This window comes from Pituophis catenifer, unplaced genomic scaffold, assembly GCF_029215685.1.
Source record: "Pituophis catenifer annectens isolate HBS135680 unplaced genomic scaffold, rPitCat1.0.hap2 SCAF_3, whole genome shotgun sequence".
NCBI classification, from domain to species: Eukaryota; Metazoa; Chordata; class Lepidosauria; order Squamata; family Colubridae; genus Pituophis; species Pituophis catenifer.
In genome coordinates this window covers 110,173,267-110,193,069 of record NW_027256883.1, presented here as the reverse complement: position 1 = coordinate 110,193,069, position 19,803 = coordinate 110,173,267, and the positions used below count along the sequence as shown (strand labels likewise).

General features: G+C 38.7%; 1 protein-coding gene across 2 annotated transcripts in view; it reads left to right on the top strand.

Annotated features, from left to right (window-relative positions):
- Nucleotides 1-19,803, top strand: part of COP1 (COP1 E3 ubiquitin ligase) — a 133,591-nt gene that overhangs the window by 83,606 nt on the left and 30,182 nt on the right. For both annotated transcript variants that reach the window (XM_070939228.1, XM_070939227.1), the window contains exons 16-18: nt 4,914-5,031; nt 7,909-8,033; nt 8,885-9,045. In XM_070939228.1, the coding sequence (XP_070795329.1) occupies nt 4,914-5,031; nt 7,909-8,033; nt 8,885-9,045 (404 nt within the window). The remainder of the gene's footprint in view (nt 1-4,913; nt 5,032-7,908; nt 8,034-8,884; nt 9,046-19,803) is intronic.

The following is a 19,803-nucleotide window of genomic DNA, read 5'->3' as shown; positions in this document are numbered from 1 at the left end:
ACCACAGCATTCCATTTAGACATTCCCAGTTGATAGTACATCCCATTCCTACAGATGAGTCACTATATCAGTTGTTTTATTATTTGTTTTCTCATAGCAATGATGATTGCAACCTTTTTTTCCCTGGAGGATAAAATTGAGGGTATTGAGCCCTGACATGCATCAATTCCAATACTGGTTAGGGACACCAACATATATGGTAAATTCTCTTTCTTTTGCAAAATTCATAGTTAAGTTAATGGCTGCAGTTGTGTTCAACAGCTCTCACAATATTACAAAACTGTGCTGTTTCACAAGCAGATAATGTTTAATTCTCAATTACAGAAATTAAAATGTGTTGATTTTTGTGTACAAATTTAAACATCAGTTTTTTCTAATCACGAATAGCTTAAAACCATTTTAAAACAACCTTGCATTCAACCTTTTCATCTTGGCTAATTACATTTTTGAATGAGATTAGTTTTATGTTTATGTTTTTGGTAGAAATATATTTAATATAACTTCTACAAGCCATTCCATGACAAATATATATATATATATATTCACAGAAAAAGTCCCTGATGTGTGAAGTCTGATTTCCATCACTTGATGAATGTCATCTGTAACCTCAAGCTATATGGAACTATTTAATTCAAAAGTTTAAAAGTCTGCCTGGCGTTCACTTTTAGGCTTCCTTTTGGTCTACCTTGCAGATAAATGGTATTATTAGACATCCATTTAAAAATAATATAGTAAAGAGCTGATGAGGTGCACTATTGTAAGAAGTTTGATTGTAGAGTCAAATCTTTGTCTCACATAGGATAAATAGAAAAAATTACCCATTTAAAATAGATAATAGTTTTAATACTTATAAACTAAATCTGTAAATTATACAGTTCTTGGAGGGGATCTAAAATAGGTTAAGACTGTGAAAAAGCATTTGTTCCCCTTTAGTTTCCCCTCCTTGCATTTTCACAAATTTTTTCCTACTTTTTTAAAATAATGTTATTGATATTTTTAGTAAATGTAAAAACTATTACAAATTAAACTACAAGGAAAAAGATAAGTAAAAAAAAATGTTTAGAAGGTGCAGGGGGAAAAATGAGAAAAAAGTAACAGGGTAAAGAAAAAGAAAACATATGGCAATAATAAAGAAGTGGCTTCCAATCTTCATCATACCGAGCATAAGCTAATATAGTAAGTTTTTCACTCTCATTTAAAATTACAAATGAAAAAATTCTTTCCATAGCCTAACCTACCTATGTGCAATCCACAAATTGTCATCTTTTCAGTCCTGATTAGGGTTTACCAGAAATATTGAACAAATATCAAATAATGTAGCTTTGTATTCCTCTTTTTGCTCTTCACAATCTTGACCTTTAAACATTCCAATGGCATCACGGGATTTGATATTTCCTCAATTTTTTGACTTTCAAAAGAAGACTTCAAAAGTTTCACCAGCCTACTTTGTAAATCCCATAAAGAGATCTGACTTCATTCAGGATTTCTTCTTGCAGCTGTTCCTTGTCCAGATCCTTTTCTTGGTTTGACTTTTGTAGTCCTATTGTGGTAATCTCAATTTTGTTGTCTTCCATGCTTTCAAATTCTGTGATGTCTGTGTCACGTAAGAGTTGCCTTTTTAAATTTTTCTCATCAAAAAAAGTTAACCATTGAAATCTGTAAAATCTGAAATTTAAGATGTACATGAAATTATATCAATCTTTGTTATGTTCCTAGACTAGCTAATATAAACATTGATTTAATATCCCTCAAAATATTTTAGCAGTTTCCCACCCTGAAAGTATTTGCTGCCTGTGATGTAGATTAAAGAGAATATTGACTGGGTTGAATGTAGTTTGAACCATCGTTCTATTCTATGGTGGCAAGGAGACTAAAGAATTAAGATTAAAAAGCATTTATCTTGGTATGCTCTTGATTCTTGATATTACTGGAATTATCTCAATTTTTAGAGCATCTTAAATCTATAGTCCAAAAGGAATAGAAAGCCCCTAAACAGTATTTACCTGTGACAATACCATGGTAAGCCATTTGAGAAGCTTCTGCAGTGACTAGAGTACCTGAGATTTTTATAGTTCTTACTTACAATAAAAACAATAATTTTGTTTATTTAATAGATCACACTTTTATCTTGTTCAGCAAAAGGTTCATATGATCTTTTGTGAGTTAGATGTTGTAGATGTTGTATTTAATTATTTAACTGTCACCAGGGAGACTCAATTTTTAATTCCCTCTCTCAGCCATACAAATTCACTAGATAACTTTGAGCCAATCATGTACACAGAGTCTCCCTGTGCAACCTATTTTAGTAGGTGGTTGTTATGAGGAAAAATTGTGTGGGGAGAATGGCATATGTTGTTATTTTTAGTAGTTGGAGAAAAAGGCAAGATAGAATTATAACAAATAAATATAATGATTCTGATAAAATGTTTAACTACGAAACATGGCACACTGTTCAAGCACTATTTAATGTGATGAGCATTAATCCTGATGTAACTACTCAAAAATTGCAACTTTGGATGGATAAAAATAATAATGACAGCTCAATTGGGCATGGAGATTACATTCTAAAATAATAAATTATTGAGTGACTAATTTAAGAGCACAATAGCCATTCAGATATTAATCAGAACAGGAGTTGATTGATAGCATATGCTACATATGCTGGGCTGGAGCCATATGCCATCAAGATTAGTTGTTTATTGCAGTATTTGGAAGAAGAATTCAAAGCTGCAAGCAGATGTTTTGGCTTGCTTCATTTATTCCCTATACTTGTCATTCTTCCTGCCATAGATTAATATATTGTCCATATCATTTAAAATGTGTCCGTTAGCATAGATTCTAGCTTTTTAGCTGAAAAGAAAGCATCAGTTAGCAAATATTTTATTATTTTGCATTTAAATGTTATTAAAACCTTTTTCCAGAGAAATGTTCATTTTATTCTCTTGTAATTACAACATAAGAGTGACTTTAATAAATATTAGACAGACAGTTTTGTTGAGGCTGAAATGATCTACAGTCCACTTTGGCCAGCTACATGAAACATTGAACACTGCCACAAAAACTCCTATGCCCTTTTAAACCAATGTTTTTGTTTGAATCTGTAGATCAGTTACAAATTCACAGAATAGTTTTAGAATACTCTTGTTGATTGGGGAGACCCATTTCACTATGCAGTGCTATGTTGTGTAATAGCTACACAACATGGAAACTTAGCTATGACAGGAAATTTAACTGTTTGAAGTTATAACTTACCCGAAAAAGAGCCTTAGGAGCCAGATAAGAAACTGCAGCAGTCCCCCCTCTCCCATGGACACCTGACCGCATTTTGGGCACTCAGCAACATTGCTGCATTTATGGTGGATTGCAATACCCCATGGTGATGTTACATGTTTTTATTGAAAACTAGCACTTTCATAGTTTCAGCAAAACTGTGCCATGGCAAACAATGGATTTGCTTAATGAACACTCTAAAAAAAATTGTAAAGTCAGGTCGGTCACATGACCAACCAATTTTATGACCATTTTGACTTACAATTGTAATAGGCAGGCTCCATTTTGGTCATAACTCGAGAAGGTACTGTACAGTATTACTGCTGGTCAAGTACTTATTTGAACAACTAGCATAATAGATATAATTTATTACATGGAAGCATCTTGAGAAATTGGGTGTCTCAGATAAACTAAGCTTGATCAAACTGGTCAAGTATCACAATATTTATTTGTGGCAGTTTCAGCTCCTAGCAAGGTGATTCTCTTCCAAATCAGGGCATTCTGAAAAGTGAAGCACTGTTTCTGAACAGAAATAGTCATTTCTAGGGGTAAAAATCCAGCCTAGGATTGAAATCCATGGGATTTAAGCAGGGGCGTGATGGAGGACTTTGAATTTGAGGGTGCCAAGCAGCATTTAACCAGATGTAATGTTACGTGTGAATGATCTTGGGAAACAGGAAAGGGATAGTTGGGATAACAGTGAGATAAGAGGTGTCCTAGCCCACCAAAGGTAGCATTACTCTCACTATTGGAAGATATAAAGTGTAAAAAAGAGACTAAAGAGTTGATAACAAATTTGTTGACCGCAGCAAGGTTAATGATTTCTAGGAACTGGAAGACACGAGGTGATTATAGCTTGGAAGAATGGTATAAGGAAGTATGGGATATTGTCATAAATGATAAACTGACTTGTAATATTAAAGTAAGGAGGGGCATAATGAAAGTAAATGAATTCAATGGAATCTGGAAACAGTTCCTAATATATGTGTTTTCGGGAGGAAGGGGGATACCACTACCAGAAGAAGCTTTAAGATTTTGGAAGCAGGAATGATCCCGAGGGGTGGGGGAGCACTTGTTGATTGTTTGTATTGTGTATATTGTTGTATATTATATATTATGATTTATGTATGTTAATAAAATCATAAAAATAATAATAATAAAAAAAAACATATTAGCACCAGACAATGAGGATGCTAAATATAGAGGAGAAAATGTCAGTGTCATTTCCTGACTGTGAATTATATGAACAAAAAGAACATTTTTTCTTTGCTGTAACAAAAGCAAAACAAATTGAAATTATTATTATTTTCTGAGCTTGAAATAAATGTGACAACGTAAAAAAAAAAAAAAAAAAAAAAAGAGGTGTCCTAGCCCACAGATGGTATCTGGGTGTGGCAAGTGACTCAGAAAGGACCACACCTAGTTTCTTGGGCTACAAATGTGTCAATGGAAAAATTTACATTCAGACTTGCAAGATTCTATTAATGTCACCTTACACTAAAATAGAATTAGTTCATCTGTGCATACTTTCTATCTGGATTACCTTGCAAGACTGTGTAGCCTTATGTTCAGTCTGTCTTTACATTATTCTCTATTTTGACTTGACTAATATCTTTGGGTTTTTTCCCCACATTTCTCCAAAGATCACTGTGTCCACTACTACGATCTTCGGAACACTAAACAGCCTATTATGGTCTTCAAAGGGCACCGCAAAGCTGTTTCATATGCAAAGTTTGTTAGTGGAGAAGAAATCGTTTCTGCGTGAGTATTGTAAAAAGCTTCTACACTTTCTGATTCTTGATGAATTTCAGAAAATTAGTATTTTGCACAGCTTATGAGCGAGATTGTATGCACATACTATGTGTTTGTGTGAACTGTCAACTTGCACAGCAGATTCTAGTACTTTTATTAGAATAAAAATAGAAAACTGTTTCTCACTTCTTTTGGATCCAGAGTGTCTCATTAGTGGTGAAGAAACTGAGAAAGATATACCAGTAGCTATATAGCTAGTAGGTTTTTTGTTTTGTTTAGTTCTTGTCTGTTCAGCCACACTTTTAGGAGTTGCTGACAATATATTGAAACAAATTCTTAGTTCTGTGAAAACTACTCATGTTTCTCTTTAGTATAGTAATCACTGAAGAGGCAATATTTGATTCCATTATTTTTCTGAAAGGTAGATTTTTTACTTGCAGATGTTTTAAGAATTACAGGAGTGCCCTCATGTGGTAACATACAACCTGAGATTTGCTGCATTTGAAGAGTTGAACTTTGGAGGCATAGGCAGCAATCATTTGATCAAATTAAGGAGTAAACAATTAGCAGAAGGCAATTTATGTAATGATTAAACTACATTTGGAATTTAAAAACATTCCAGGCAAAATCTTACCCTTTATTATAACTTAAGTGTTAGTTTAGAAGACTGAAGAGAGGCATATCAGTTTTTATGTACATGAATGGAAGCAATAGGGGATTTTTTTTTCTGTTTTGCCATTGCCTGCTTTCTAGGGCTGAGAGTGACTGGCTAAAGGTCACCCAGCTGATTTGTACTTATGGCAGGACTAGAATTCATGGCTTCTTAGTTTCTAGCTTGGGGTTTTAACCACTACACCAAGCTGGCCCATAGGGATCAGTGGTGGGTTCCTCCCGGTTCGGCCAAGCAGGTAGCGGTGACAATATGACATCACTGAACCGGTTCTCTTTGTTCGGGAGCTGGGCCCTCCCACCCACCCTACCCCACCCCGTGTTGTTCTTACCTTTTATTTGGCCCCGCCTCCAATCTATTCGCTGCCTCCCAAGTCCCAGCTGATCGGCTAGAAGGAAAAAAACTGTTTAAACTCTTGCCGCGGGGCTTCAAAGGGCCGCCCTACAGCTGATCAGTGTTGAAAGGCAGTGTGGTGGTAGACCAGTGCGCTCGAAAAACAAATGGGTAGACTGGTGCCTTCAAAAACAAATGGGTAGACTGGAACACTCCAAGAACAAATGGGTAGACCGGTACAGCTCTGCAAGCAGTTAAAAGCCTGGTAGACCACTAAATCCTAAAGAATTGTCATATGACCATCAAACCATGCCCACAAAATAAGCCATGGCCACAAAACCGGTAGTAAAAATTTTTAGAACCCACCCCTGATAGGGATGATAGTTAGGAACTAACTAGAAATAATGGGTACAAGTTGAGCTATCTAGATTTTGCTTAATTGTAAGCAAAAATGCCCTTATGCTCAGATTGGTACAGGTAGTCGTGGTGGTACAGTGGTTAGAATACGGTATTGCAGGCTAATTCTGCAGTTCCAATAGTTTGAGTCTCACCAGCTCAAGGTTGCCTCAGTCTTCCATCCTTCTGAGGTCGGTAAAATGAGGACCCAGATTGTTGGGGAAAATATGCTGACTCTGTAAACCACTTAGGGAGAGCTGGAAAGCACTGTGAAGCGATAATTAATTAAGTCTAAGTACTATTACTATTGCCTTGATTTATGACCATTTGTTTAGCAACTATTCAAAGTTATAGCAGCACTGAAAGAAGAGACTTAACACCAGTCCCTGAAGTTATGGCAGCTATGGCTTCATCCTGCATTGCAACCCTAGAGTCATGGTGTGCCAAGAAAGAGTCAGAACCTACTCCTTCCAGGGCCTCCCTGAACTCATGCTGCACTGCAGCAGGACCCCAACTTGCACACGGCTTACACTGGGCCTCTGAAGGCTTCCTCTTCACCCCTGCAACAGCCTCCATGCTCTCTCTTTAACGACTCCATGTGCATGGAGTTACAAAGGCAACTAGGACTGCTGTGTTTGCTGTCGCTAAGTGATGCGGTCACATGGCATTGTGTTTTATGACCATTTTGTGTAGTGATGGAAATTCCAATCCCAATTGTCATACATTGGGCACTACCTGTATAATAATGGAATAGTGTACCCTGTTTTCCCCAAAATAAGACATCCCCTGATAATAAGCCCAATCGGGCTTTTGAGCGCATGGCAATAAGACCAAGTGCTTATTTCAGGGTTCAAAAAAAAAATATAAGACAGGATCTTATTTTCGGGGAAACTAAGTACTATGTACATTTGGGTTCACTAACTAGAGATTTTTAAGAAGAGTCTGGTCAGTTGTCTATTGTGGGTGGTTTAATTGGTTTTAGTCATATTAAGGGGGGTTGGTTAATATGGAGAATCCAGTTCTGTGATTCTATATAACAGGTATTCTTTGGATTCATTCCAGTGGCGTAAGCCTCAATGAATTAAATGTAAGAGTAATGTTATGTAAATTTCAGTAAATTTAACATGATTTTACAGGAAAATGTATCTTGGGATTCTCCATGGCTTTTTGTTTTTCCATGAATACGTATTGTCTAATAAGTTATAAGGCTATTGCTGCTAAAGCTGACTTCTTTACTTGAAACAAGTTTTCCTTACCCCTTCCCAAAGGACTTGAAAGTGTTTTTGCTTGGAAAACAAACCTTTGCAGAACCCAGGGAATGGTTTCTGTTGAATGCAGCTTCCCTCTTTGCTTGCATTGTCCCAGACACAGATGGTACCACAAATCTGTTTTCTGCCTAAATTAAGTTTTACACTGTGTTGATTTGGCCTACCTGGGAATCTTTCCTAATTTCCAATTTATTTGTAAGTTTGTATCTCTGTCCTCAGGTCAACAGATAGCCAGCTAAAGTTATGGAATGTAGGGAAGCCACATTGTTTGCGTTCTTTTAAGGGTCACATCAATGAGAAGAATTTTGTAGGCTTGGCATCTAATGGAGACTATATTGCCTGTGGTAAGTAAACAGCTGCTTGAGCAAAGAAATTTAAATATACTGTCAAATTTAAGCATTTATCAGTGTCACGTTTATGACAATATATTACAATAAACTGAATACACTATGAAATATCAGCAAAATCATTGAATGGAATCATCCTTTTTCTTGATAAAAAAGAAATTCTTATGTTTAAAAATATGCCTAACATCTGCCTGCCCATCTGTTTTCAAGAAATGTAAAAGAAGGAGATTCAAAACTTTGAGAACATACTTAGAAAATGTTTGTTCATCCCAAATCATTATAGTTCAAACCAAATGGAAAAACTGAGTAATCTCAAACTTCAAAACAACAAGGAAAAGAATTCAGTTTTCCAGTCGATAACATAAAGTAACCTATAGTACAATAACATAGCTTACTGTTCTTTTCAGTAGTGAAAAATATCCCCAGTCCTTCAGCGTAATCTCCTTTGGTCTGTACGCTGGACTTTTTATCACTTCTTATCTTCTAAATCCTGTTTGGTATTTCAGAATTCTCCTTGAACTCTAACATCTAAAGCAGGTCATAGAAAATATCTTCTGGCATCTGGAGTCATGCCATTGTGCAAAAAAGTTGCAAATGTTACAACTTCAGATGTATACTTCTTAAATTGTATTAATCTTGGTAGCTGCCACCTTCCATTCACTTTCTGAGTATTGAATACTTGGAATGAGTTAGTTTTATCAAATTATACATCTTATACTTAATCTAACTCCTATATTAGAGTTTTCTACTTTAACCAGTAGAAAAGTTTTAGTGGAAAGTTTAGATTGAGCTGGAAGTGACAGAAATAAATATTGTAAATCAACCTGTATTTTTGTTTTTGGTTGTAGGAAGTGAAAATAATTCCCTTTACCTGTACTATAAAGGTCTCTCAAAGACACTGCTAACCTTCAAATTTGACACTGTCAAAAGTGTCTTGGACAAAGACCGTAAGGAGGATGACACAAATGAATTTGTCAGTGCTGTATGCTGGAGGGCACTACCAGATGGGGTAAATATTTTGCTATTTTTTTTCTTTTTAACAAGGAGCAAAATAATTTGCAGGCCATTTATTTGGATCAACCTCAGTCTAGTTGTGAACATGTCAGATAAATAGAAGTTTTCATTTTGGATCCTTAAATGACCAAAACTAGGCTTTCTTTAATAACAACTACCCTGTTTTCCCCAAAATAAGACATCCCCTGATAATAAGCCCAATCGGGCTTTTGAGCGCATGGCAATAAGGCCAAGCGCTTATTTCAGGGTTCAAAATAAATATAAGACAGGGTCTTATTTTCGGGGAAACACGGTACTTCTACTTAGAATTACCAGTATAGATAAAGGAATATAAACAGATGTTAAGGGATTATCCAAACAGATATCACTGGACTATTATGCAACAAATATTATCTTTGATCTGTATTGGGCTTTGCTACTTCAGAATTCAGTAGCTTTTCAGTAGCTTTTCCACAAAGATTGTGTTTAAATTTTTCTTTGTATTGTGGTATTAGTGTATAGATAACTTCTTAGCTACGACCTGGGATCCTTTTACTCCTAACAAATGTAATGCCTCTTATTGCTTTCTCAGCCCAAATAGATGCCTGTTAAGCATCTCTAGCCATTGTAAATGGTTGCCCCTCCACCCAATCACATGGCTGCATGTCAAGAAGGTCAGCTTTATGATTGGTTGTAATGTTATGTGGTCACATGACCTTGATTCACAGTACTTTTTGTTGGTTTCCAGCAAAAAATGCCGATTGAAATTAGTTTAGTTTAGTTTAGTTTAGTTTAGTTTAGTTTAGTTTAGTTTAGTTTAGTTTAGTTTAGTTTAGTTTAGTTTAGTTTAGTTTAGTTTAGTTGATTTATATACCGCTCTACTCCTGAAAGACTCAAGGCGGTGAACAGCCACAAGATAAAAACACATAAATACAAAATTTAAAAACAGAATGAAAACCGAATTAAACAATTTGGCTGAAGACAGATTTAAAACACCCCAATAAATTAAAAACGAATTAAAATTTGCGTTTTAAAAAGGGAAAAAAGGGAAAAATTAGGCCAGGCCAGCCTGATGGAATAAAAAGATCTTGAGAGCTCGGCAGAAGGTGCGTAGATCCGGGATCCTCCGTATCTCCGGGGGGAGCTCATTCCAGATAGTAGGTGCCCCCACAGAAAAGGCTCTCCTCCTGGGGACCGCCAGTCGACATTGTTTGGCCGACGGCAACCGGAGGAGCCCCTCTCTATGAGAGCGTACCGGCTGTTGGGAGGCTACTGATGGCAGCAGGCGGTCCCATGGATAACCAGGTCCTAAGCCATGGAGCGCTCTAAAGGTGGTAACCAAGACCTTGAAGCGCACATGGAAGACCACCGGGAGCCAGTGCAGCTCGCGCAGGAGAGGTGTTACATGGGAACACCATGTCGTTCCCATAACCATCCGCACGGCCACACTCTGCGCCAGTTGGAGCCTCCGGGTGCTCCTCAAGGGGAGCCCCATGTAGAGAGCGTTACAGTAGTCCAGACGGGAGGTGACGAGGGCATGAGTGACCGTGCGTAACGAGTCCCGATCCAGAAAGGAATGCAACTGGCGAATCAGGCGAACCTGATGAAAAATCCTCCCGGTCACGGCCGTCAAATGCTCTTTTAAAGACAGCCGTGAATCCAGGAGGACGCCCAAGTTGCGAGCCCTCTCCGTGGGGGCCAGTGATTCGCCCCCAATAGTCAGTGATGGCACCAACTGACTATATCGGGACGTCGGAAACCACAGCCACTCGGTCTTGGATGGGTTGAGCCTGAGCCTGTTTCTCCCCATACAGATCCGCACGACCTCCAGGCACCGGGACATCACTTCAAGGGCATCGTTGGGGTGGTCCGGGGTAGAGATGTACAGCTGAGTATCGTCAGCGTACTGATGGTACTTCACCCCGAAACAACGGATGATCTCGCCCAGCGGCTTTACATAAACATTGAACAGAAGGGGCGAGAGGACCGACCTTTGTGGCACCCCACATATGAGGCACCTCGGGGTCAATCTCTGCCCCCCTGCCAACACAGACTGCAACCGGTCGGAGAGAAAGGAGGAGAACCACTGCAATACAGTGCCCTCCACCCCTAACTCTTCCAATCGGTGCAGCATGATACCATGGTCGATGGTATCAAAAGCTGCTGAGAGATCTAATAGGACCAGGACAGAGGAGCAACCTCTGTCCCGAGCCCTCCAGAGATCATCAACCAACGCGACCAATGCCGTTTCCGTGCTGTACCCAGGCCTGAAGCCCGACTGGAATAGATCCAGATACACCGTTTCATCCAGGTGCTGGGGGAGCTGTCGCGCAACCACACTCTCAACAGCCTTCACCACAAAGCGAAGGTTGGAGACCGGACGATAATTAGACAACCCTGCCGGGTCCAGGGAAGGCTTCTTGAGGAGAGGCCTCACCACCGCCTCTTTCAAGGCAGCGGGGAAGTCACCCTCACTCAATGAAGCATTTATAATCCCCTAGAGCCAGCCTCGCGTCACCTCCCGAGAAGCCAGCACTAACCAGGAGGGACACGGGTCCAACAAACGTGGTTACGTTCAGTCTACCCAGAATCCTGTCCACGTCGTCAGGAGTCACAGGATCAAACTCATCCCAGATAACATTCTCAAGACCTGCCTCAGTCATTCTCCCTGAAACTACCCAGTCGGAGTCCAGACCTTCCCGAATCTGAGTGATTTTGTCATGCAGATACTGTACAAAGTCCTCGGCTCTACCCTCTAAGGGGTCCTCCCGCGCTCCCTGGTGGAGCAAGGAGTGGGTCACCCTAAACAGGGCGGCCGGGCGGTTCTCTGATGACGCAATAAGAGCAGCAAAATAATTACACTTTGCTGCTTTTATCGCCACTAGGTAATTCTTAATATGAGATCTTACCAGTGTCTGGTCAGATTCAGAAAGACTGGCCCTCCAACTACTTTCTAGGCGTCTTTTCCGGCGCTTCATCTCCCTTAGTTCCTCGGTGAACCAAGGAGCCAGGTGAGATCGGCGCCGGGTCAGAGGCCGCAAAGGCACGACCCAATCCAGAGCTCCAGCGGCCGCCCTGTCCCAGGCGGCCACTAGGTCTCCAGTCGAGGCGTGAGCCAGAGCCTCAGGGAATAATGGCCCAAGCTCCATCTGGAACCTATCAGGCTCCATCAGGCGCCTGGGGCAGAACCATCTTACTGGCTCCGCTTCCCTGTGGCGAGGTGCAGCGGTTCGAAGGTCAAGGCGAAGGAGAGAGTGATCCGACCATGACAAGGGCTCGGTGACTATATCCCCTATCTCAAGATCACTCAACCATTGTCCAGAGACAAAAACCAGGTCCAGCGTGTTTCCCCCCCGTGTGGGTAGGGCCATGAATTAGCTGGGTCAGGTCCATAGCTGTCATGGAAGCCATGAACTCCCGAGCCACCTCAGACGTCTCACCCATGGACGGCAGGTTGAAATCCCCCATGACCATAAGTCTAGGGGTGTCAACCGCCACTGCTGCGATAACGTTGAGGAGCTCGGGCAGGGCTGCTGCCACGTGGCAGGGAGCCAGGTACGTGATCAGCAAACCCATCTGTATCCCATGACCCCACTTCACAAGGAGGGACTCACAGCCGGCCGTCTGAGGAATAGTGGCCTCCCTCAGTCTAAGACCTTCTTTAAATTAATGGGTTTAGTTAAAAACCATCACATTCTCTTAACAACTATCATGAAAAAGTACAGAAAATTACTCCCGGTCAACTGGATGCCTCGACTTATGACTGCAGCAATTCCACAGACTCAATTAGGGTCATAAGTCTATAGCAACAGAGCTTATTTGAGTTCATGAAACTTTAGAATTCTATGTTATTACAATTTTTGCCTCTGAATGTCATGTTTTAGTAAGTGGACTGGGGAGGATACTTTGTTTTCTACCCATTTTCTTAGCTTTCTCTGAAATTATTATTTTTCCATTTTCATATGGAATATTGTATCTTCTTTTTGGTTGTGCTAGAAAACAGTCTTTGCAGGTTTATGTTGTTCAGGAACTATGATGCGTTACTTCAGTGCTTTGTTATTCCTTTTAATTATAGCAACTAGTTTTCTCTTTCAACATCGTTATTCATTTTTGCCTGCATTTTAATGCTGAGGTCCACAGAGTAGAAGCTGGAGGTGAAAACCTTTTCTGTCTGAGTTTCCACTTACTGACCTGACCTCATGCTTTGGACAGTGGCTTGGTAGTTTCTGCTGCCACTATTAATCCTTTGGAATGGTTCACCTGGTATGTGAGAGAAATAGAGCTTTCACACTCTTTGCTGCCTTTCTAGCAATTAAAGGTTAAAATGCAAAAGTTGAAATCACTTTTATAGTATCACCTCCATGTCATGTAGTTTAGAGGTATGTTAGCTTGAAATTTCAACCTTTTCCCCCCCAGGGAGTAACAGAAATAACCCAATCATTAAAAAAAGATAAAATGTAATTTCCTAAACTCCATGCTTTAAAAAATATACAAACAATCACTGTAGGGAAAGATAATTATACTGTTGCCCAGATCATGGTAATACAACAACTTTTAAATTAGTAACGAAAGAAAAAAACTAAAGCAAATGTAATTTTCAGTCTGCTGCAAATAAAGAGGTCACAAGAAGTGTCTAAAAAGAGTCTATTAGTGATCCATAATAGTGAAGATGTTCGAAATCTTGGATTTAAGTCTGTCGTCAGGCATGGAAATTTACCATGCCTTTGGGCTAGTTATGCTCTTTCAGTCTTTCCACTTTCCAAACAAAGTATTAGTTCAATTATTCACTATTTTTAAAAAATTTGTAAAGAGTGTTTCTAGAGCCTTTCATAATTGGAAATATGAAAATAATTAAATCAACTGGGACATGCAATCTATTGGAAAATATTGAGAAGATTAACACTCCTCATGCATTGTTTTGGGGAGAAAGTTCCAGGGATGCTAGGGAGGTCAAAAGAAGCTAGAAACCCCACCCAAAATTAAGTGTATTAATTTTGCATGCAGGGACAAAGGTTTAGGGCTTCAATCACATGCCACAATCATCATCTTGAATATTTTAATACACATGCCAGGGATGCCAACAACATAGACCTTAAAGCATCTTTGGGGCAGTTAAGACAGGTAGTCCTCAACTTATGACCAGAATTTCCATTGCTAACTGATGTAGTCATGCTACCACTAATATAGCAACAGCAGTCCCTCGTCCTAGTTGCCATCATTAACCAAATCCCATGGTGATTAGACAAGGAAACCTCTTGCCAACTTCTCACAACCAAAGGCATTGAGGAAGCTTGTAGGAAGTTCAAGTCCCAGGGCTGTAGACAGGTTAGTGACTGCTGCTGGGTGGGGAAGGACCAGAGAGGGTTAATGAGGCTGTATGTAAGAGGCATGGTGTAGTTTGGGCCAGGAAATGTGCAAGAGGGGTGCATGGTCAGGGATAATATGAGCGGGTGTGCTATGGCGGGTCAGAGAGGGGGTACATGAGGTATGCATTGAGGATGAGAGGTGGTATGCAAGAGACATGGTCCAGGAAAGTGCACAAGGGTGTGATGGAGGCATGGTGCAGGTCAGGGAAGGGTTGTGGAGTGTGCAAGGATGCAAGAGAGGTATGGCATAAGCACAGAGAGCATGGGGGGAAATGTGTCGTCAGGGGACACTTATCCCAGTGACTTGTGACTTTTCCTTCTAGCTTCCTCATTGACTTTCTGAGGAAGTCGGCAGAGAAGGTTGCAAATGGCATTCACGTGATCGAAAGGTTCTGCAACCAGTTGTAAGGGCAAACCGGTTAAGTGCCTAGATTGGAATTGCATGATTGTGGTGTTGCCCGATGACTAGAAGTCCAAGAGTTCTAGTCATCCAGTAACCACGATTCGGTTACTTAACCATAACTTGGAATGCTTGCTGCCGCAATGGTTGTATGCCGAAGACTACCTGTATTACTTAATCATAAACCCACAATGAAAACTGAGAATATGAAATTTAGCAATACCATTGTGAGAAAGGCAGTTTGGTATAGTGATGGGGCACCAGTCTAGAGGCAAGGAGACCATTAGTTCTAGTTCCGCTTTACACACGAAGCCAGCTTGGGTGACCTTGGCCGAGTCAATCTGTCAAACATTTCCCAAAATTTGCCAAGAAAATTGTAGAATCAAATCCAGGCAGTCACCAGGAGTCCTCAGTCATGGTGCATCTTGGAGCTGGGATATGGGTTTCCAAATGCATTAGATTGGATTACATTTGAGCAAAAGTCCTATTATCAGGGGTAGATTTCAACCGGTTCGCCCCAGTTCGGGAAAACCGGTAGTGGCGGTGATGGGAGGCTCCGCCCATCAGTCCTCAAAAACGTTCTGCACATGCGCAGAAGCGCTGCGCACTACTGATAGCAAACCAGTAGCGATGAGATTTGAATCCCATCTCTGCCTATTATGCCTCTGCTGATGTTGCTTTAAAAAAGAACAGATAGGCATTAACTAAGTGTATTGTAAGAAAACTTATTTTAGCTGTTGCTGTTCAGTGTACAGGCATTATATATAAGCCATATGATTTCATAGATTATGCATAGCTTCAATTTATTAGCATCATTATAAAAGAAGTCATTTAATCGGTATGTTCATTGTAATATTTTAAATAGGTTAGCCTGGAAAGAAAGTAGAATTTAAGTGTTTTGGAAAACTATCTGGAAATGAAGATAAGAGAAAATAGAATGCAAATTAGTCATAAAAATATCTAGAATCCTTCCAGAGAGAAGCTCTGAAGTAATGGTAATAGGGAATTGTGGAAAACTCATAAATTTCAGTTCTACTGAAGGGGCCAGAATTATTGGTTTACTTAAATCAAGTTCTGTTAATTGCATAGTTATTCTGCATCACTGAAAAAGTATTCTGTTAACAAGAACACTAAGAAAGCTAGAGCTGAAAAACTACCCTGTTCCATGTTTTAGAATATTCAAGAGAATATAAAATAGTACTACTAGCTAAAAGTCTCTTGTGATTTTATGCCTATATGTTCATTTGCTCTTTTTTGCATTTTATTGAGAAATGGGGCTAATTTGAATTTGTTGATGCTTGCGGAATTATCAGTATGAAGTGATCTGATCCTCAACTCTTGGACAAATAATATAGGAATGGAATATATTCTACAGATTAGTGTAGAAATCATATGAAACAGACATGAGAGAAACAGATGACATGGACTAGAAGAATACTGCCTATCTGCAATTGATATATTTATATTTATTTTATAAATTCTAAATTCACCATGGCAGTAATTTTTAAACTGAATTAATTCAAAATTAGACATTGTAGGGTGGGGGGGGGGAATACCTGCCTTCTGATTATTGACTTCTGTTGAGTCACATTCTAAAGTCCACCTGGGTTTCATTTATATTACTGCTTCAGAAAGCCTTTAACCATAGTGAAATACTGGAGTCAAATCATCCCTTTACCAATATATGACCTCAAGCTCCATATAGAAGAAAGAATTCTGGAACATTCTTTGACTTCTTCCAGCTAATAAAGAGCGATTTCATCTACTCTGAATTTTGATGACATAAAGGCACATTATATACAACAGTATGGGAACTAATAAACTTTTTCTTTAAATATAAGGAATGTCAATTCATTTTTACTATTATATTAACTGAGCAAATTCCTAAAATGATTTTCAACAACTACTTCCATGTCACCTTTGGATTATTTAGAATTTTATTTTATGCACTTCTGTTTGTCATGGCTGTGAGGCCCAAAAGAACTGTACAGCTGCATCTGGTCGTTGTCACCCATTTAACACCACCCAGGGAGCACGTGTAGGTTAAGGAATGCCTTACCCCCATATATAATTTCATATATAATTATGTGGACTGTGTATATATGTTTACTTCTCTTCTGTCATGTTCTCAGCATATGCTAAAAAATAATAATTTCAAATAATCATCAATTAATGAAATGTGAAAGGCGCATCTGTGACAATAAATATTAGACTTACTATGAATTAAATGCTAAGTAAATTCAAACATTTTAAAAATGCGCATTTCTAATCTCCTTCTATAATCATTAATTTTTACATCTTTTACTTTCTTTTGCCCAGTTTCTATACAATCTGCTATCTATGAACACAGTCTTTAATTTTTTTTCATCTATAGGACTAGCAGATTATCTCCTCCTTAGTTTGAGTTCTAATATTCCCAATTGTACAAGAGTCCACCTTAATTTTAAATATATAAGTGTCAGGGTTCCAAGTAACAGACCCAATGTAATCAAAACTCTGAGGCCAAGGTGCTTCTTAAAGTCCAAATTTATTAGGTATGTCATATTGGCACATCTGGTAAAAAACCGACTCTGAAGGTCCCGAGGTTTTCACCACCCAAATTAAAAATCAAAGTTCTTCTCCCCAGTCCACATATCTATCACGTGGTCCAACCAGGTCACAGTCTCAACTCCAGTTGGTTTCCATCCATGCCTCCCCAGCACCTGGTGAGAATGTCCTTGGTTCCCAGAAGAAAGAATTTTATTTTGGCTACAAGTCCCCAGTTATCTCTACTCCCCACTCCCATTCCCACAGCTCCAACCAGCCTTGCTGTGACAGCCCTGAAGATGCTCCAAAATGGCTTCAGGGTTGACAGTAAGATTAGAAATGAATTTATTTCATTTATTTAGCATGAATTGACGTATGTATTTTTAGAAACAAATTGTTCCATACTAAGTGATTTTTAAACAGTTTTGTAAAGGAATTATAAATTGTGCTTATTTGCATTTGCATATAAAGCATATGCATTACAACTTCTGCTATATTCCAGGATACCATAGCAAATATCATTTTACATGAATAATTAGAAAAAGTGGCCAGTTTAGCAACTCCTTTATTCATTATTGTCACCACAACAGTAACACTCTTGAGATCAACATTAGTCTGTCAAGCTAATGTCAAGCTACTTTTCCTTCTGGCTTCCCCATTGACTTTCTGAGGAAGTCGGCAGAGAAGGTTGCAAATGGCATTCACGTGATCGAAAGGTTCTGCAACCAGTTGTAAGGGCAAACCGGTTAAGTGCCTAGATTGGAATTTCATGATTGTGGCGTTGCTGGGATGACTAGAAGTCCAAGAGTTCTAGTCATCCAGTAACCACGATTCAGTTACTTAACCATAACTTGGAATGCTTGCTGCCGCAATGGTTGTATGCCGAAGACTACCTGTATTACTTAATCATAAACCCACTATGAAAACTGAGAATATGAAACTTAGCAATACCATTGTGAGAAAGGCAGTTTGGTATAGTGATGGGGCACCAGTCTAGAGGCAAGGAGACCTCTAGACTATTTATTCATGTAAAATATCATTTTACATGAATAATTAGAAAAAGTGGCCAGTTTAGCAACTCCTTTACTCATTATTGTCACCACAACAGTAACACTCTTGAGATCAACATTAGTCTGTCAAGCTGTTATTATTAGTGGCACACTTTCCAACTCAAAACCTTAGTGTTTGACACTTTCTTTCTTCTGAAATTTTTAGAGAAAATACAAAAAAGGGAATTTATAATATGTTTTCCTTCCTTCCTTCCTTCCTTCCTTCCTTCCTTCCTTCCTTCCTTCCTTCCTTCCTTACATACGTACGAACATACATACATACATACATACATACATACATACATACATACATACTTCTTATCCAGAAAACTTTTTGACTTCATGCAAGAGAATTACAATGTCAACATTCCTAGATCCCATTCATTATTCTTTATGGGTTCATTGTACTATTAGCTTTGTGTTTCTTTGAGGTTCAATAGTCTACTTTTGAAGAGTGTTCTCCTATGCAGCTCTCCATTATATGGTATCTGCAGTACCAAATAGCATTTCATAATACTTCTCTTATGTGTGAAATTGGTGAAAGAACACCCTAAAAATGAATGGTATCAGAATATTCAGAGTGATAATAATTATGTTTCTGCTGTCTACTGCAGCACACCTTAATGCAATGTTGCATTGTCCATTCTGTTCTCACAACAACCTTGTCTTATTGGATTACAGGTGTGTGATTCAAAAATTTTGGAATTTTCTAATTTTCTACTTGGTAAATTGAAAGAAAAATAACTTACATTAATACATGCCATGTTGCACTGATCACCCAGAAAAATCTTAGTTTGGGGCATAATTGATCAGGCATATCTGTTTGAGAGGAGGCTGGACTAACAGAGAACCAGAAAATAGGTGCAGCATATAAACCTTCCGTCTCTTCTAATCTTAGAATCCTAGATCAGTACCGTTTTTACTATAGCTGTTGATCCTTAGTTATTCTTGATGGATTTTCTGGAGCTATTGATTTTCTTGGACCTTAGAAACATATACAGAGATTACTATTTGTACATAGGTGCCAACATATGTAAAATCCATACACATACATTGCTTGGTGAGACTGTCTAATAGTCAGATTTGAATTCAAACCAATTTTTTCTAACTGGGCAAAATTGCAAGACAACTTCAAAAAAAAAATCACATTTTATAAGATACTTGTACTGACGATATCAGACTGGGAATATAAACTTGAACTTTAGAGTATGGTTTCTAAAGGGCAAAAGAATTGACCAAAGAACTAACATCAGAAATATATGGAAATTTCATATGTTTAGAAATATTGTATATCGGAGCACAATAAAAGGGAACTTTTACTCATAAAGTTTTCAATAGTCTTTTTTCCTTCACTTGTCCTTGTTTTTTTCTTTTTAAAAAATATGAATAAAAAGAGATAATGCAGCAAAAAAGAGAATGATAATTCTAGTTTA